Below are 21,144 nucleotides of genomic sequence, written 5' to 3'. Positions count from 1 at the left end.
ATGATAAGAATAATGGAGTAGTACAGAAGATATAAACTGACAAGATAGTGAAGTGGGTTGAAGCATGTGGAGTCTGATCTCTTACTGTGTCTCCATCCACATTGTGTGGCCTTGGGCAAGCAGCATAAAGCACCACAGGGAGGAGGAACTGGTGAAGTACTTTATATCTGGGAAACTCTGGAAAATGTTGCCATTAATCAGGACCAGCTTGATGGCACATTATTTGTTGATAAAGAAATACATGGTTTTTTTAAAAAAATAGTGTTGGATATCAGTAGCTTGATTTAAGATCAAGACTTTTTGTGTAACACTCAGTGTCTAAATGGTGCCAGAATACCGTGTAGAATCCAGTGCATTTGCATGATCTGTGGAAAGAAGTGGCTGGACTGGATTTCAGGAGATAGAAGTGCTGAAATGGAACAAACAGGAATTTTACCAGCACAGATATTCTCAGCAATATGTGCCAAGAGTCATGGGAGATAAGAATTAAGCAGAGTTTCAGCTTCTGTGTTTGGAGACAAGTAGATAACAGTCAAAAATTGCCCAACCAACTATATAGTAGCTGCCTGTATAATACTTTCAGCTCTATGCTTTGTAAAATTTTGCCACAGGAGGCTGAAGTGTGAAACAAAGAATGCGACTTAATCCGGGACAAATGTTCAAGGATTGAACAACCTGGCTGATGCTCTAATATTCAGTATTTCTTTCTTTTTTCTTTTTTTTTTGCCAGTCTTTTCTCAGAATTGCCTTCATGCACCTGAATCACAGGTGATACTGTTGAATAGGGTAGGATGATTACAAGAAAGAGACCTATTCAGTAATGGCCCGCAAAGGATAGAAAGGCTTATTTGGGGTACCACCTGAAGACCTTTATATTCTCCCAACCATTTAAGAACTATTTTAATGATTCCATATCTCTACAGTGTTTTAGATTTTGCTGGTTTGCTTTCACTTTATTATGGGCTTTGCTGGTTTTGTGCCTGCTGCTAGGTTTACTTTGTGTGTTTTGGTTTTGTGCCATTATTACTGTTTTACTGAGATTTTTATACATGCTGTCTTGAATTTAATTTACTGTTATGCTTCCCAGATGACACTGATTATTGGGCTGCCCAACAGGAAAATATGTGCATTCTTTGGTTTTTATTATGAGGTCCTGCATATTTTAAGAACAATCTTGAACTGCGGGTACTTATTACCTGTTCTTATCTCTCCACCCAGCTTTTTTCATGGAAAAGTTATTTTAAAAACAAACGTCATGGGTGGAAATTTTAGGAATCATGGTACTGTAAATATTGTTCATAGATTTAAATGAAAACATTACCACATTTCTGTTGCATGAGTTTTTTTTGAGGTATCCAGCAAAGATTCTGTGTTCCAGATTCAGTGTCCATGATTTTCTAAATAGGAACTGGGATCTATATGTGCAGACAGGGTAGAGCCATAGGGAAGAGAGGAGCTTTGGCAGAGGGACCCGTCTGAGGTGAACAACTGTGAGGGCTGATAGCTATTTAATTTCCATCTATATAGATAAAAGCTTCTGTCTGTCAGAGTGCTGTCCTCTGAAGATGCCGGCCACAGAGACTGGCAAAACGTTAGGAAGAACAACCTTCAGAACACGGCCAAAGAGCCCGAAAAACCCACAACAACCATTTCTGTCTGTCTGTTTGTTGCTACATCATGCAAAAATGGCTAGACAGGTTTTATCTAACCTGGGTGTAGGTTTGTGGTGGTCTGACTTTAAAAACAGATCACATGGCATACATGAAAATCATCTTGGGGCCCTCAGGGGCACCCAAATTACTTTCTCATAAATGAGTGGATGGATTTTCAGCAAATTTGGAGAGTTATGGTCTCCCCAATGGTTTCAGTTGTGAAACTTCTCGAGATTCATTTCACTTGTTCTTTCAAAAGTTATGAAAGCTACATTTCTAAAAATCTATATGGTTAAGGTCACAAAGTGAGTTTTGGCTTTGGTATGTTTTAGTACCTAACACCTATCCCCGGAGCGCTTCAGAGGATGTCACTTGGTTCAGGGTAAATGGTGCTAATCTATGTAGGAATCCATGTACATAGGAAAACATAGTTCCCAGGTGAAGGAATAAAAACCACTTTCTAAGCATAATTTTTCAGTTCACCTGATGGTCCAGGTCTTTTGGGCTTTGTTATCCGTTCCCAAGTGAACTGCAATTGCAGCCTACATTGCATCCAAGGTCTCTTGTGGATGGGACTGAAATGGTAATCAAGCAATCTATGTATTGCCTGCATGAAATTCACCCACAAATACAGTGCTAATTAGGATTTTTAAAATACTTAATTAATAGCTGGACTGTATGACTTCTCTTCATGATGTGGTGGCGCTGTGGGCTAAACTGCAAAGTCTCTGGGCTGCAAGGTCGGAAGATGAGCAGTTCGAATCCACGAGATGGAGTGAGCTCCCGTTGCTTGTCCCAGCTCCTGCCAACCTAGCAGACTGAAAGCATGTAAAAATGTGAATATATAAATAGGTACCACCACTGTGGGAAGGTAGCAGTGTTCTGTGTCTAAGTCGTGCTGGCCACGTGAACACAGAAACTATCTACAGACAAATGCTGGCTCTACGGCTTGGAAATGGGGATGAACACCGCCCCCTAGGGTCTGACACAACTGGGCAATTTGTCAAGGGGAACCTTTACCTTTTACCTTATAACTTCTCAGCAAAATAACACATTACAGTAAACACGGCTTTTCCAGCAGCAGAAGCTGTATACCAGAGTTCCAAATGCCTAGACCAGGGATGGCAAACCTTTGGCACTTCAGAAGTTTTGGACTACAGCTCCCACAGTCCTTTATCATTGGCAATACAGGTTAGGGATTCTGGGAGTTGAAGTCCAAAACGTCTGGAATACCAAAGGTTTGTCAGCCAGACCTAAACTTTCTTATATGTTCTGTAATGTGTGTCATAGCAGATGAATAGATAGGTAGATCACTGTACAGTGGTGCCTCGCTAAACAATGATAATCCGTTCCATTGGAATAGCTGTTTAGCAAAATCATTGTCTAGCGAAAAGCATTTCCCCCATTGGAATGCATTGAAACCTGTTTAATGTGTTCCAATGGGGAAGAATCGTTGTCTAGCGAAGATTGGCCATAGGAAAGCTGCTTTGCGAACCGCCGATCAGCTGTTTAAATCGCTGTCTTGCGAAGCTTAGGTCCCGAAAACACCTGTTTTGCGAGCACAGAGGAAGCTGTCAAAATCGTCGTCTAGCAAAAATCGGTTTGTGAAGCAGGGACCAAACATTGTCCAGTGAAATTTCCCCATAGGAATCACTGTTTTGCAAATCGCTATAGCAATTGCAAAAAGTCAATGTCTAACGAAAAAACTGTCATGCGGGGTAACTGTCTAGTGAGGCACCACTGTATTCCCATTGTTGCTACATAATAGCTGAAATCTTGTGCATGTAAATTCCACGGTGGAAGGCTGATGACTTATCAGCCTGCGCCACTTTTTCAAATAGTTCCCATGCCTGTCCTGAGGCCTTCATGATCTCTGGTTAATGCCTTCCACCACTGAAAATCTGTGGAAACCATTGGATAGGAGTGGAAAGTCTTTTCCAAAAATTGCCACCACAATTTCCCCCCATATTTCCCACACCTCCTACAGGTTGCTGATGATGAAGAGCATTACAATTGAGACCTGTGGGTGTCTGGGGACTGGTGGGGGGGAATGTTTAATATAAAAAATTGTCCCAGTTGATGAAATCAGCTTTATGGCTGGTACATGAACAGGATTTCATCCAGCGTCTCAAAATTTTCAAGGGGACGATAAACTATGTGGCGTTAAGAGAACACTGCAAAAGGTTTTAAAGGTCTTTAAATGGTTAGCACATGAGCACTGCACATAGAGCGAATAGGTTAAAATTAGAACTACACAGTTTATTGGTTAGATTATGTAGTCAAATCTCATTGTATAGTTATGCCTGTGGATGGTGTAATTTGCAGCTGTTTCTCACTTTCAGTTAATAAGTTAGGTGTTCAATTTTTGAGTTAGGTATTTGCCTATGGAGTTAGAGGTTGAGAGTTCAGTTCCCCACTGTGCATCCCAGAAAAGCCAAACTGTGTGCTCATGGGCAAGCTGCACAGTCTCAGGATGCCCTCAGAAGAAGGGAATGGAAAACTATTTCTGAGTACACTCTCTCTAGGAAAACTCTGAAAAATCCTAAGTCAGTCACTTCAACTTTCACGCCACAGGTCTGTGTGCATCCATAAATCCAAGCAGAGCAGCAAGATATTGCCATGACTAGTGCTGTTTGCATTCTGCAGGTGTAACTAAGCAACAGGATATGGGTCACTGGTTTTTAAAACATTTGATTTGAATGCATTTGGGATAGGAAATTTAAAAGTGAACAATTATTTCTAATAACCTTAACTCTGGGAAAAACTAAAACAAATGCATACCTGATTCCACAGGGTATATATAAAATCTATGCACAAATAAATAAAAAAGTTGCAATAGCATATAGGAAAAATCCTGTTGCTTATTTATGCTTATGTAAGGATAAATATGTAACTTTTGGTGGCAAATTGCTGCTCATTAAAAAGGCAGTGGTTGGGTTCCTGAGCATGTGCTAGAATGTGTAATTTGATATACACCCAAAAAGAAAAAAAAAAGAAGCAAAAGTGTGTTGCTTATATACTGCCCCATAGTGCTTAAAGCATTTTCTGGGCAGTTGACAATTTAATTAATGTAGTCTACACATTGACCCCCCCCCCCCCAACCAGCAAGCTGGGTACTCAATTGACCAACCTCAGAAGGATGGAAGGCTGAGTGAACCTTAAGCCAGCTACCTGGGATTGAACCTGGGTCCTGAACAGAGTTTTGGCTGCAGTACTACAGTTTGACCACTGTATCACAAGGCTTAACTGAAAAGCACAAACAGCACCTCATTAATAAGTGGCAATTTGCTGCCAACACTTAGTAATTTTCCTTCATAGTTCTAAAGCTCTTTTCATCCCTGAAACATTTGCAGTTTGTATGCTAATTTGATGTCTCAAGTTCCAGGCCTTTGTTGATATGTTCCTTTAAGTTTCTTTCAGTTTACAGTGACCCTGTGGATTAATAACTTTCAAACAGCCCTTCTTATGTCTTGCAGACTGAAGGCTGTGGCTTTTTTAAATTGAGCCAATCCATCTCATGTTTGGTCCTCTACTTTATCTGCTGCTTTCAACAGTCCCCAACTTCATTGTCTTTTCCAGTGAGGCTCATCTTCTCAAAATGTGCTCAAAGTACAATAGCCTCCATTTAGCTATTTTTGCTTCTAAGACAATATTCAGGCTTGATTTGATCTAGCATCCACATATATCTATCTGCCAGTCCATGGCATCTGTAAAACTGTTCTTCAGTACCATACTTCCAATGAATCAATTTTATCCTGTCAACTTTCTTTAATGTCCAGCTTTCACATCAGTACATAATAATTGGCAGTACCAAAGTATGGATGATTTTTGGCTTTGATCTCCAGTGAACACATCCTTGACCATTTTTCATTCCTTCATAGCTGCCCTTCTGAGTTCAGTCTTCCTCTGATTTCTTGACTACACATCTGTTTGACTGATGATTGATACAGAAAATCTTTAACAACTTGAATTGTTTCATTGTCGCCATTAAAGTTATGTAATTCTGCATGCAGCTTTCCAGCAAATGTCATGATTGTCATGTAGAGACAAAGAAAGCTATTGCAATAGTCAGTGCAAAGAAATAGAGAACAACAAAAAGGGAAAAACAAGAGATCGCTTCCAGAATATCTAAGAAATCAAAGGGAAATTTAAACCGAGATTGGGAAAGCTGAAAGACCAATAGGGGAAGCACATTGTCTGAGCAGAGGAAATTAAAGAGAAGTGGAAACAGTATACTGGGTAGAGAGCACTCAGAAATGGTTTACCACTACCTTATTCTGGGGGCACCCTAGACTGTGCAGCTTGCCTATGGGTACACAGCATGCCTCTTCTGGGAGGCACATTGGGGAACTGAACTCCCAAACTCTGGCTCTGCGGCCAGAGACTTAAGCCACTGAACTATCCCGCCAATGTATACAGAAGAGATAAAAGGATGAAGAGGAATCCTATGATGAAGAACCTGTGGTTCTAGAATGTGAAGTGAAAGCTGCTCTGAAAGCACTGGAAGAAATACATCACCAAAGGTAAATGAGATACCAGCACAAATATTTCAAGCCACAGAGACTGAATATGTTGAAATCTTAAGAAGAATATGGCAACAAATATGAAAAACAAAACAACGGTCCACAGATTGGAAACATCCAATATACATCCCAGCTCCCAAAAAGGAGATGCCAAGTGTAGTAAACTACAGGACCATTGTTCTAATTTCCAGTTAACTTCCAAATAAGAGCTATAAAGAACTACTCCATAGTTCTTCTCGGGAGTCATGGGTAAATTTAGTTAGACCCATTTTACAGAACTATGGGATTGACACAAGAGTCCTTGCACATTTTTGTCTCTAATAGAGTCAAGCATCTGGTTAAAGAGAAAAATCTGTTTTCACTCCAAGTGGCTGGATTTGTGTGCCATCTCACAAATGTTTTATTCTCATTGATTCCCCCTGTACAAAACATCATTTGGCTTGGAGAATTATTTTGTTAATCTAACCTCAGCCCCTTTAAGAAAAGTGTTCACAGTTTTGCATTTTCAGTGTATGCTGTCAGCCATTTGGGGGGGGGAGATATGATAATGCTCATCTTCTAAAACCTGAAATAATGGTTACATCAGCAGAAGAATATTGCTACTACCAATTGTGATGGACCAGGAGAAACTGCTGGGCAGGAGTGATAGTAGAAGGTGACACTGGCAAAGAATTTTTCACAGACAATGAGAGTGACACTCAAGCTAACTCTCATTAGTACTAGTAAGAAAGCAGCAATGATAAACCACTTTTGAATTCTTTTTACCTTGAAAACCTTGATTTTCCTTATTGCAACTGTAAATTGGCAGTAGGATTGTGATAGGGTCCAGGTTTAACTGAAGGCATTTCTCCCAATTCCAGACCCACAGACGAGGAGTACCCAGATTTACCATAAACAACTTTATTTATCAAAAAAGGATGGTTGGTCCACCATCACTTCAGATGGTTCATTCTCCAACATCAACTGGTGAGACTCTAACAAACTGTCCCACACAACATTGAACACAGTCCCTTGTACTGTTGGAGAGCTCCACCAAACTGCCCTTTGTTGGTGGAAGAAAGGGTTGGCATTGTGCCTCAGGCTGACTGCTACAGCAGGGACATTGTGCCCACCCCCCTTCTGTCGTTTTCTCCTCCAGAGGTCTTACCCCTTCTATCTCCCCAGTCCTCAGAGGACTCCCCTTCTCCCTTTCTGTTAACCCTGGCCATACTCTCTGAGTCACTCTCCCCATTGTTTGTAAGCTTCTCTCTCTTTCTAACTTCTTCTGTTTCCTTAACTCTCTCTCTCTCCCCCCCCCCCACAGTAAGAAAGCTTACATGGTGGTTGGTTTCACCTCTGCCTCTTGGCTTCTTCCCTAAGAACCATCATCCTAACCAATTCCCTGGTCCAGGAGTCATCTTTCTTTGTCTCTCCCAGCCTTCTGGTAACTCAGGCTATAGGACTTCCTCTGTTCTTTCAGGTTATATCTTCGTTGCTCCCCCTCTGTCTTCCTCTTCTGTCTTAGTTAACTCCTTTTCCTCTTTTACTCCTCCCTTTATATCTTACCTCTTATCTTGCCCTTCTTCTTTTCTGGCTCTTTCTTTCATTTGGGAACTACTCTCCATTGATAGGTCTGTTTCTAGGCTTCCCCTTTTCTCTAGGCTATGGGCTCTCGTTGGTGACTTGTTTCCAGAGCTAATTAACATCTCTGGGATGTCTGCTCAAGAGGGCAATTCTATTTTCAATGCCATGATCCCCTTCTCTATTAGGGAGCTTGTAGTTCCATACCCCTCCACTTCTGGGGAAAGAGAGGATGGAACACTTATAGGGACGCTGGCCTTCCCTCCTGTCAATATCTAATTTATTTGCTATTTTCAATTGTATTATTATTATTATTATTATTATTATTATTATTATTATTATTATTATTATTATTATTATTATTATTATTATTATTATTATTATTATTATTATTATTGAGTGTTGTTAGCCGCCCTGAGTAGACTTCAGTCTAGATGGTTGGAGTATAAACAAACAAACAAACAAACAAACATGGGAAACAGAATGGAAGTTACTGTTCAACTTGTAGGCAGAACACGGAACAGAATGGATTTCCATAGGCAAAGATGTCAGACAAGAGTGCATTTTATCTTACTATCTTGTTCAGTCCATACGCAGAACATATACACAATACTGGATTAGACTGATGTGAAGAAGGAGCGAAAATTGGTGGAAGAGACATCATTAATTTAAAATATGCAGATAACATATTTCTGACTGAAAGCTGCAATGACTTGAAACTGCGCTTGATGAAAGTAAAGGAAGAAAGTTCAGAAGTAGGACTGTCGTTGAACACTAAGAAGACAAAAAACATGATTACAAAAGAGCTATATAATTTTAATGTAAATAATGAAATTGAAATTGATAAATTCACTGTGCTGGACTCAATGATCCATAGGGTCCCTTCCAGTTTGGTAAAGGTAAGATGATGATGATTTCTCATGTAGGGCTTTTATTTTATTTTAAAAGACATTTTCAAAATAAAAACTTTAAAATCTGGTTTAATTTAAAGTTGTGTTTGTATTTTTAAAATTGCACTTTAATCTCTCTGTTATTGTCAGTATAGTTACAGAAAATGGAAGTATTATTATATTAAAGATATCTTTCCTTTCCCCCTACAGTTTGGAATGCTCATTTCTTAATTAAATAAGATTTTTGTATGTGAAAAAAAAATCATAGCTTGTGATAAGAAGAAGAAATAAATAAAGGCTTTAGGCACGAATAGAGAAGAATGAACAGATGTTGCAAGTGGATTCCAAAGAAAACCCCAAATACATTGTGACTTATTTCTTGAACCTGAAAGAGATTAAACACTAACCAGAAAGCCAGAGTTAGAGTTACAATATAAACAGAAGAGATTAGGGTAGGTCTCTAGCCCTCGAAGACAGAACGGAAGAACTTGGCAATAGCAGTAAATAAACTAACACACAAGCTAGAGGGCTCTGTAAGAAAGAAGAGGATGATCATTTAGTGTTTACTTAGGATGAAATATCACAAGTATCAGCCGTAGTAAAGCAGAGACGGCCTTGCAAAATCCTTATTCAGGGAGAATTGCTCTCCATTTGAATGGCTGCCAGAGCACCATCTTTCTGAAGGTGTCATCCATTTGAAGGTTTTTCCAGTCCATGTTTCTTTTAGAGACAGACAACCATAAAGAGGGAGATCAGGGATCTTGAAGTTGCCTACTCACAGTTAGTGCCCATATAGGAGACTCAGCAAGCATATGAGTCACTGGCTTGTCAGTGTGAAGGACCCACCTATTGTTTCTATTTAACTTTTTAGAATTAAATTAATATTAAAATGATTAAATTCTTTTATAATAAAAATAATTTAGGGATTGGACTTATTTACCCTTTGTGATATGGGGGTACCTGCTGTGGTTCAGGCATTCTATCCCTTCTCACATGAGGAGAGAGCAGATGTACTTACAGGCTTCATCCTTTGCTTCATCATTCCTTTGTGTAGTCTTTTGGAAGACACAATCTGAAGCTCACATCCTCCTGTACATGTGCCATCTTCCTGTGTGACGTTTGATCACTGACAATCAGGTCTCTACATCACATGGGGGAGGAGAAAGTAAACAAATAAAGTGCATTTTCATTGTTAAGCATGCTCCTCCAACACAGGGAGAAGAGTAGGACTATATAATGGGGATATGAAGGAGGTGATGGGTAATACCTGACACAGTTGTAATCGTGTGAAGATTAGAACACCTGAATAGGATCTTTTGTTGGATGAAGTGTTAATGATCTACTCTTAACTGCTACTCCACACAGAATAATTTCAGAGGTAACCACAAAGAAAGAAAGCTGCAACGGATATTGTATGAGAATATTTAATATTGAAACCTATAACACTACAATCCTATACTTAGATATTTGGGAACAAGCCCCATTGAACTCTCTGGGCCTTATTTTTGAGAATTCAATAGGATTTCTTTGTCAGAGTTGTGATTTTTTTACTGGTTTATTGCAAGTCACCTTGCAAACAAGAGATAATAGAGATTCAATACATGTTTTATTGGATTTTATGACTGTAGTTAGTAGAAAAAAATGTTCATCATCCAGAGAAAGAATCCCATATGACTACTAACACAGGAAATGGGAGTGGAAAAGCCTCCCAGCAGGCATTGTAGTGTCTAAGATGAGTAGACTCGAGATAGCGAAGCAGGTTTCTTCAAGAGGTACTTGGGCATGTTTAGCACAAACTGAAGTGGACCATTGAGTACCCAACATTGCCTTCTGTTACCAGCCAGATTTGAGGAAAAGACAGACTTTTTCAGGAATCTTAACATCAGATTCTAGTGAACCTAGCCTAATCTTACCAAAGCAACTTTAGCTGACAGAAGCCAAGGGGGATTTTAGAGCAATCATGAAGGAAGTACAAACAATGAGGATATCCACATGGGCATTTATATCTCTGTTTGGTGCACTGATGGGTTGGATTTTTCTGCTCCTTCTTTCCTGGTATTTACATGTGGGGGTTGTTGAAGAGGACCAATTAGTTTCCACCCACATGTTTTTGAACACCTTTCAGGGGATTCTACTACAGTATTTTGGTATGAGTTGGAGGATTCCAGTTTACATAATTCATTCCCAGAAATTGTTATTACTTGTAATGGACTAAACTAAAACTTTCTATCCACCCTTTTCAGTTTCCAAGGCTTCCTAGGGATTCCTTTTACCCTGGGGAAGCCTTTAGGAACCTTGAGATGAAGGGGGGGAATGGGAAGTTTTAAATTTAATTAAAATAAAGTTTAAAGTAGCTGGGTGATAGCATCATTACAACTTACACTTCATAGTTGCACCGGCTGGATCTCAGCCAATGTGTGATCTAAAGCGATATTGCAAAGCCTAACTTCAGTGAAAAAAATTGGGTAGTATGAATTCATCTCAAATATAAAGAAACACACTGTACATAAAAGTATGTTGTTACCATTAATAGACCATGGGAACTACCTGCGTGTAATTTAGCAAAAAAAAGTAAGGAAGATTTTATCCGCCTGTGAAAAAGAGAATTAATACTTCGCCAATTAGCAACAAAGAAAATACACCAGGATTTGATTATTATAAATCATTTTATTCTTCCCAAGATGCAATGAGCTGTCACATTAATGACTTCTTAAGTGATTATATTCTGCACAATCAAGTAGTGAAGTTAAGGAGTTTATTATTGCACTGGAAGAGTTAGTTGATGGTTTTCAGATGCTTATATGCAGTTAAGTTCCAGGTTGAGATCATTTAGTTCAGATACTTAAATACTACAAAATTATATTGGGTGATGCATTAACAATCTCTGACAAAAGTATTTGAAGAAATACATATGGAAGGAATGGCTTAGATCGAATGACAGCAGGCGTTTGGCAGTTTTGAAGAGCTATATAATAAGAAGTGGATTGGGAATTAGTGAACCCACATGAAACTCTATCAAAGACATTGAGATAAAAGGAGCATTTAACTGTTGGGGAAAATATGCTCACATGACTTGACTAAATCTGACCCAACAGGTCATGCAATGTATTATTTTGGTAACCTATGAATACTTACGATATTCTCAGCCATGGTTTGTATTCTGCATCCATGAAGAACACAGTTCTGTCCTTGCTTCTGGAAAGTACAGAACACTTGAGGATTGTCATCCATACATAAAACTAAATCACAAATGGCCTGTTGTGCAAGGAGGGGGACATCTTCTACAGTGGTAGACTGAGGCACCCTCCCACTCGAAGCTTAATCTGCAAGTGCTTTAAACCATGATTTGAGCAAGTGCTCTAAACCAGTGGTCCCCAACCTTGGGCCTCCAGATGTTCTTGGACTTCAACTCCCAGAAATCCTGGCCAGCAGAGGTGGTGGTGAAGGTTTCTGGGAGTTGTAGTCCAAGAACATCTGGAGGCCCAAGGTTGGGGATCACTGCTCTAAACCATTATTTTAGCATGATGTGCACAGGCAGAAAGACGTCTCTGCCAAATGGCAGAATTGATTCTCCCCTGTTTCCTCTCTGTTCGTGTGACCCAGGGTGTGACTACTCAGCAGGGAGAATATGGGTTGATCCACTGTGATACACACCCATGGAAATCAGGCTTCCCCAGGCGAAAAAAAGGGGGAAACCATTTAAATTTTAGCAGTCACCTGCTCTGTTGTTATGTGCAGTTCTGGAACTGTGATTCAGAGTAAACTCTGGTTCCTGAAAAAGATTAGCAAAATAATGCAGGACTGTAGTTGGCTTGTTTAGCAATTGACTTGAATTTCTTTGAAACCACAATTCCTGGCTCAGATGCAGTAAGCCAGGAATCTGCTAAAAGGAGCCTGAATTCTACTTTTTTTTTTTGCTCCTAATTTCACAGAGAGAGATGAGAAGGAAAGGGTGACTTGTGCTTGCAAAGCTTCACAGAGATCCCTTCTGTTCATTCATGTGTCCCTAAGATATGATTTAGTGTTACAAGTGAATGTTCTCATTGTTCTTCTCAATATACATTTCTTACACATTTTTTAATATATATATATATTTGTTTTTGTGTATTGTCAGCTGAATTGTGGATTCCCTGAATGGAAAGACTGTGTAGAAATAAGTAAGCCAGGAATGATTGAAAGTGTTATTTAGGCTTATGTGAGTAAGGTGAACTGCTCAGTGGAAATTTTGGCAACTGACCATCCTTCTACAGCAATAAACAGCTCTTGAAACCTCTGTTAGTTTCAAAAGTTCTTTGCCATGGATTATGGGGGCAAACCGTAAAGCCCCGAGTATTCATGGAATTAGTTGCATAATTCTTTGGATCCTAGTTTTTATTTCCATATTGGTCATTTGCTTCTATCACAGTCTTAAGCACCAGTTTATTCAGTAGAGAAAACTCCACAAAATTCAGTAGGATGCAACAATCTCTAGTAAGTACATTTAGGATGACAAACTCTAATTCCCTTTCATTGCATATATGCACAGAACACCAAAGAGAAACTCATCACAATGCGCCCTTTGCATCAGGGCAGATAGAATTACGTCATTCAAAAGGTAAGCTGATTCCAGGACTAAAAGTTCCAGAGTGTGCTGCTACAGATGGTATAAGATTAAATGGATCACAAACTAATATGTTTTAAATTGTTCTGACAGCCAGCTAAGAAGTATGCTTCATCTGGTTTTTGTACAAAAGGATCCCACCCACCCTTGTGTTAAATTTTAAACCTCCAGTTTAAATGGACAGTAAAAGGTCAGTGAAAAATGCAGTTCCTGATCTTGCATGCTTGATACCCAAGAAGGGAACTGTCTGACACTAGCTAATCAAATATTTTTAAATGTTCTGTAATAAAGGCACATACTGGCTACTTTGTTACTTGGGTTAAGTTGTAAGTTTTCCTCTTTTTTTCTTGTTTTCAGGAGACTGAGGACCATGTGGCATTCTTGATAACTGTTCCAACAGCTCTGGCAATTTTCTTTGCCATATTTATCCTTGCCTGCATAGAACCGTTATTCAAGAAGTTCCTTCGCGTTTTCTCTTTGGTTGTCTGGGTGTGTCTGGTTGCCATGGGATACCTCTTCATGTGGTTTGGAGGAATCATCTGTCCGTGGGACCAGGTAGGGATTGTTGGTTATTTTCTTGGTTTCTTCTTCTGTTTAACGTGAAATTGAATCCTCCCAGTTTGGAAGGCAATGATTTATTTTTCGTCTGAAATCCTTAAGGAGGTTTAAAGAAAAGGTGTTACATGCTTAAAGATTATGTACTCAAGTTTTCCACTTTTTGGAATAACTGGATTATCAAAAGAACATTATAGTTAGAAATATTTATATTTCTCTGTTTAAAAAGATAGGGCACATTCACACGGGACATTCTTTAAAAACCTCACTTAAATGAATTCGTGCTGCACAAGATTATATTAAACAGATGGACATTTTTGAATGACATTTCTCATTCAGAAACAACCACTGTAGTGTCTCACAACAATATTGCAAGTTGATCATTAGATCACTGGTTGAGTGAAAAGTAAACTTGTGGATATTTGGGCTTATTTTTTGATTTGTGTAATGCTGTGGAATGTCAGCTAATCTGCACCATTCCTTCTGCTATACATAAATTACCTAAACACGGAAGATCCTAAAGGGGTGTGTAGCATTCTACATGTAGATTTTTTTCATAGCGAAATGTCACTGTAAGATGATACATTCCTGCTATCATTATTGCATGCAGCTCAGGAAGCACTAATAAACTTGTCACCATTGAGATATAGCATAGGTAAAATGGCATAAAATTGTCTCATTGACAGGTAGATAGTGCTTGATGTAATTTCCTCTGTGCAGGAATCTTCCTGTGGATACACTTCCCTTTGCTTAATTTCTAAATGATTACATGACCATGTTCTTAAGAAAACAAACAGTAGGAAGAAAAGCCTGGGAAAGATTTATAGAGTCAGATTCAGATTAAGCCATATTGAAACATTGGGGAAAGCGGATTATCCCACCTTCCTCCTCATAATGGAGACCCAATGTGGTGTAGTGAATAGAGTTAGACTTGGACTTTGGAAGCCAGGATTTGAATGCTGACTATGGAAACCCACTGGGGGAGCAGGGAGCTGGTAAAACCACTCTTTAAATACCTCACTTGGAGAGGGACAGGGATTCAGCCTCATTGCATATCGTGTGCCTAATTTTGGATCCAAACCATAGATGCAAGAATAGACAGGAATACAAACTGCTTACATATCTAGGGAGGTTAAAATATATACAAGAAAGAGATGTGTGTGGTGGAGATGGAGGAAAGTGGTTTTAAAAAATGCTTGGTTGTGTGCGGAGATCCTGTGAAGGGTTATTGTATCACCAAAATTCTGATACTTGCAGAGCTATCCGAAAGACATGGGCAGAGAAGATGGCTTGTATTGCGGCCTATCTTTTGTTGAAGTAGAATTTTTGGAATTTGGTAGCATATCTTAAAGGGATTTTAGGCTGTCACCAAGTAATTTGTTGCCAGCCGCAGAAGTATGCTGTAACCTGGCAGGCAACAGAAACACATACACTCTTAAATTGCTTTTCAGTGACTCATTGGAGTGAGCTTGCATTAGTGGATTAAAATTGAAATGTGTCCAGTTTTAAACAACTGAAGTGAAACCTATAAAAGGCTTAAAGTAAAGGAAGGCATTTTTCTCTTTTCTCTAAGGTGGACCACCTGGAATTTGTCAAATGGCAATAGAAATAGCTAACCACTGATGTATACCGACAAACTATCCTGAAAGTTCATACATTGAACTTAAGATGTTTTAGAAAAGTCAAACAAACTCCTTTTAACATTTACAATGAAGAATGTGATACATTTATGACCAAAATGATTATATATTTGTTTATTCAATAAGAGGGTAGATATTTTGGCCTTATATATCACATTATTAACAATAAAGAGGGTTATACACATTTCAGATTACAGTAGATATTGTATTTATTATATGCCTACAGTAATTTGATGTGAGAGCTTACTTGAATAAGACCACCTATAAAACTGGGTCTCCTTCATTCAAGCACAAACCACATAGTCTGAAATGTGCCTTGTAAAATGTGAATTTCTTATACTTCCTTGCCTTCCACGGTATTGCAGCGAAAGCAGCAGAAGTGACATATTTAAATTGACAGCACCCATCCCCTTTGTTCTGTGTTCTGTATAAATGTACCACTTCTTTGCATAATATATATCTGGATTGCGGCCCGTTGATTTCACCTATGACTGGACATTTTTCCCACGTGGTTCTGGTTCAAACCAGTAAAAGTTTTGTGAATGGATCATTTTCATGGGGGGGGGGGGAAGGTTTAATAGGCCACTTGATACTAAGACAGAAATGGGCAAAATTTTGTTAGCATAAATTTCCACTGGCATAACCCAGTTCAGATGGCAGAAATATTTAGTTTAAATTAATGCAAAATTTCCTCCCCCTTCCCTGTTCAGGATCCAAAGGCTCCATTTTGCCCTGGAGAAGCTTTTGAGATCCTCATTTGTGCAGTTGGGTGGGTGGCAAAAATACTAAATAAAATAAAATAAAATAATCACCAGGATTGGAGCTGACAGTGATGCTTTTTCATTATTACAATCTCTCTCCCTCTCCCTCTCCCCTGCCCTGTATCCCAAGGGCCACAAATGCTTTTCCCAGGGCAAAAAGTAGCTGCTCTAGGGAGCCTTGGAACCTGGAAGGCAGGTGGTGGTGCTTAGAAAGCTTTGCATTAGTTTAAATTAAATATTACTGGCACATGATATGAAATATGCTGGTATAAATATATGCTAGCAGGATTTTCCCCAGTAGGTTACATAAAAACTTCTTACACATAGAAAATTAGCATGTCAGGGAGGACAATAGATTAAGATCCTTCCCCCTTATATCTCTTTGAGGGAATTTTTTCATATGGAGGCGTATTCAGCGATCTTAGCCACCCTCCCAAATCCAAGATGGTCTAGACCAGACACTAGTTTATAGTCTCAGTGAAAACCAGTCCAAACTTTCAGCCCATAAACCATGCATTTTGTGGGGCAGGCCAGAAATATCTCTGATTAATCTCTAGTGGGTGGAATTTGCTAGAAGTTGCAGACGGTGTTGGCCTTCCTCTAAAAATGACATGGTCAAATCCTCTCTCTCTCTCTCTCTCTCTCTCTCTCTCTCTCTCTCTCTCTCTCTCACACACACACACACACACACACACACACACACACACACACACACACACACACACACACACACACACACACACACACACACACACACACACACACACACACACACACACACACACACACACACACCCCGTAACTGTTCTGTTGGGGAGGGGGCAGGAAAAAAGACCCCAAACCACCCATCTGAACCAGAACTGGATGCCCAGTCACATCCTATTTTGATATGCTTTTTCCCCTTCCCCATCCCCAAAGTTTGGCTGTTGGGCTCTGTTTTTGAGTTCTTATTCTTCCTGTAGCTAGTTTTGGGAGAACATGTCAAGATAAATTTACAGACCTGAACAGAATAAAGTATATTAATGAGCAGCCATAATAAACAGATGTGTAGAAACTTACTCATGATGATGCAACACATAATGTGATTGGACACAAGCAAATCTGTATATGTATATAAATGTGAAACTGAACAGTAGATGTATCTTCCTGCTTTGTGATGATTGCTACCTGTTATGCTGCCAGACTGAACTGCTGTAAATATTTTGTAAATACACTTTGGTGGAGGAGAAGCTGCTGGTGTGTGCATGCGTTATTCTGGACTACCTGGACTAATCAATACTCTGCTAAACTTGCTGTTTCCCATGTTTTTGTGCTAACAGAACAATTGGCCCATAGACTAGAACCACAGTTACACTGTGAAAATAAATCAGGAGATGGATTGCGATTTTTGAAGTCAGTTTAAAGTAGCCTGGTAGTCAATGGTTTTGGGTTGGGGTGTGCATCCTTTTGGGAAAACTTCTAATTTGTTTTCATACTGTGTTGTATATCAGTCAGGAGGGCTAAATGGGCTTTTAGAACCATTGTATTTGAGGTTTTGTCCTGTGCCCACCTGCCCTTTGTGCTGGCTGTCTCTCACAGCTACTCACCACTCGTGTTATTTATAATATTTGTTTTTCTGTTTCTTTCAAAATGGGATAGTGCTAAATCAATATTACAGATAGAAGAAAATCAATCAGGTCGGACTGCAAGGTTTCCCTGCAGTCCAACACATGCACACTGAGACACACATACAAACATGTAAACACACATATGGGGGTTGGGGAGAAGGAGAAGGGAGCAAGGGAAGCAACAGCCTGGGCTGGTGAAAGTGAAAGCACACCAGTGATTAGAAAGAGAAACTGATCAGAGAAATTGACAAGATTTGCAACTTCTAAGCTTGCAAAGATGGGAACACTTTCCTCTCCCAAACCTTTCTCTCTCTGCTAGCTCTCTTTTTGTTTGTTTGCTTTTTAAAAACTAAGTTGTACTTCTGTTTTTCTGATTCCCTCTGAAGCTCCTCCAGTAGATTGTTGTGCTTATTGGGGCTACTATTAAGTGAACTATGATATTTTTTTCTTCTGCCAATATAAGCAATGATACAACACGACACAGCAAAGTTCTCCAGGGGCCAGATGTGGAGCAGCTTTCTCCTTTAACCTTAATGAGGAAACCCAGGTGCCCATTACCAAGATCAGTTTTAAGAAACCTGTAGCCACAGGTTGCCTGGATGCCCCCCCCCATCTGTACTTAGCACAAGCAATGTATTGCAAGTTTATTTAAAAACATCTTGATATTTTGTAGAGAATAAATTGAGGAGACCAGAGCCCTATTAGATTTTCTTTTAGGTTTATATTAGAGATGGGGGTATTCATTTTCGTACACTAATACCCGCGCACAGGTGGATATAATTCTCACTTCCTTCCTATCACTCAGGAGATCACGGTTGACTAGCCACTCATCAGCTTGGCAGGGAGGCTCGTCTTTCCTCCTTCCGTCAGGAGTGGCTAGTCGACCACGAGCTCCAGAGCGATTGGAAGGAAATGGAGAGCCAACTGCAGCAGTGGATGGGTGAGTGGACGGTGTGGCCCCAGGGAGATGGACCCTCATTATGTCCACCTGTGCGCGGGTATTCATATTTGCATATGAATACCCCCCATCTCTAGTTTATATCTATTCCAAATGATACTTTTCTTAGAGTGTCATTCGCATTGATGGGGCTGCATGAAGATATTAAATAGTGAAGCATAAAACAGGAGGTGTAAACATGTTATTGGAAATGTTTAAATAATGCCCTCTTTCAGAAATGCTTGTACATTTGTGCAAAACAGCAAGAGATGGTTGTTAACTCTTTATAAGAGAAACAAATATGCTGTTACTCTCTGAGGTTTCTTAATATATTGAGGTTCGCCAGGCAACACCCCTCTCCATTTTAAGGAAGCAGATTGAGACTGAATTACTCCCTTGTACTACTGTCTGAGATTTTCAAATGGGTTTTAATTTGAGTACTTTTATCCAAAAGTAGTTTTAGCTAGTGACAGGTTTATTGTATTTATTAATTTTTTATTTATTACAAGTGTTTTATGGTCTGATTTTATTGTATACTGTATTTGGCTGGCATTGCCCCTCCAAAAGCATGTTGAGGGGTGCTAGCAGATAATGAAAGAAACCCTAAGGAAACCAGCACCAAACCACTTCATGGACACCCAGCAGGAGAACTGGCAGTGGCAATTTTCTGATATGAAAAGTTTCTCCACCATATCCTGAGGCTTCCAATGTGTTCCCAAAGGCAATAGGGATCCCTGGGAAACTTGGAAACCTGAAGGGAGTGGGTTAGATAGGTTTAAATTTAATTAAATTGAAGATTTCCATCACTGGGTGAGAACATTCAGTTCCCCACTGTGTTTCCTTAACAGGGGCTGGACCCGATGATCCATAGGATCCCCTCCAGCTCTGCAGTTCTAATATGATGATGATGACACAATCATCATCATCATTTACATAGTGTAGTTACAACAACTAGATCTTACTCACAGATTCTTATAACATTATGGACTTCCTGGCATTTTGAATGAGTAAAACTAAATATGCCACTTATTCCAAATAGGAAAATGCTTCATTGGATTTTTTTTTCCCTACATTCCCCAAAGTGTTCAACTTTTTCCATGGAAAAACTGAAAAACTGTCTTTAGAGCAGAAAACAAAAAAGAGGAAAGTATTTTTCCCCTGATCTCCCAAACAACGACTTCTTTCCTTTGGGCCCCCATCACTGGAGATAAGGCGGGTATTTTTGCCAAGAATTTTCTTTGCCATGTTAGGAAAAACAAGGAATATACCCTATAGGTTATGTGCTCCATGCAGCCTCCAGTCTGCCCATTGAACACAATAGGTTTCTTTTTCCACGACAAGGTAACCAATACCTCTTGTATGAATGGCAGGAAAGGACCACTGTATGCACAAAGGTCTGCTGTGCCTACAGTAGAAATGAAGAGGATTCTGGACCATGTTTTTTTTTGTCTGTTTATTTGTTTGTTTTTTGTTTTGTACTAAGGGAATTGTATTAAGGGACGTGGTGGCGCTGCGGGCTAAACCGCAGAAGCCTGTGCTGCAGGGTCAGAAGACCAAGCAGTCGTAAGATTGAATCCACGGGACAGAGTGAGCGCCCGTCGCTTGTCCCAGCTCCCGCCAACCTAGCGGTTTGAAAGCATGCAAATGCAAGTAGATAAATAGGGACCACCTCAGTGGGAAGGTAACAGCGTTCCGTGTCTAAGTTGCACTGGCCACGTGACCATGGAAGATTGTCTTCGGACAAACGCTGGCTCTACGGCTTGGAAATGGGAATGAGCACCGCCCCCTAGAGTCGAACACAACTGGACAAAAAAATTGTCAAGGGGAACCTTTACCTTTACTAAGGGAATTGTAAGAGGCTCTGCCCTTAAAATGAAGGGTTTGTTGGTTTTTAAAAAAAAAAAAAAACTGGAAATAGAAATAAAATACTTGTATTGCTTCAAGAACTTCTCTCTCATTAGTTTTTTAAATGAGACTTTAGAGACCAATGTTTTATGGAGCTTCAACAGTATACTGGAATTTATTACATGTGTTGAGTTACAGTGAGCAAGTGTTGGCTGTTTGAGAATTCAGACAATATATTAACAGAATTTTTCCAGCTTTGAAAAAGATCTAAAGATAATGGCCAAGAAGAATTGGCCAGTGTTTCATAGCCTGGTATTTTCTGAAAGATGCCTGAAAGAAGATACAAGGGCTATAACTTTCAGCTTCAGAATTTGTAGTAAACTGATACTTCTAGAGTACATCAACATATATAAATATTTATAGCCCACATGCACAGTGTGACAGGTTTTTAGAGGCGTAAGTATAGCAAGGACATTCATCTACAAGTGCTGTTTTTTCTCCAGTGCCTTGTACACATCTGTTTTTGTTTAGAACACTGGTTCCCAATCTGTGGGTTGCAATCCCTCAAGGCGGT

The 21,144-nt window shown here is 39.5% G+C and overlaps 1 protein-coding gene across 2 annotated transcripts in view; it reads left to right on the top strand.

Annotated features, from left to right (window-relative positions):
* Positions 1-21,144, top strand: part of ADCY2 (adenylate cyclase 2) — a 149,103-nt gene that overhangs the window by 7,632 nt on the left and 120,327 nt on the right. For both annotated transcript variants that reach the window (XM_078392565.1, XM_072998449.2), the window contains exon 2: positions 13,583-13,780. In XM_078392565.1, the coding sequence (XP_078248691.1) occupies positions 13,583-13,780 (198 nt within the window). The remainder of the gene's footprint in view (positions 1-13,582; positions 13,781-21,144) is intronic.

Source organism: Pogona vitticeps, chromosome 4 (genome assembly GCF_051106095.1).
Source record: "Pogona vitticeps strain Pit_001003342236 chromosome 4, PviZW2.1, whole genome shotgun sequence".
NCBI classification, from domain to species: Eukaryota; Metazoa; Chordata; class Lepidosauria; order Squamata; family Agamidae; genus Pogona; species Pogona vitticeps.
This window is presented reverse-complemented; position numbering and strand designations above follow the sequence as displayed.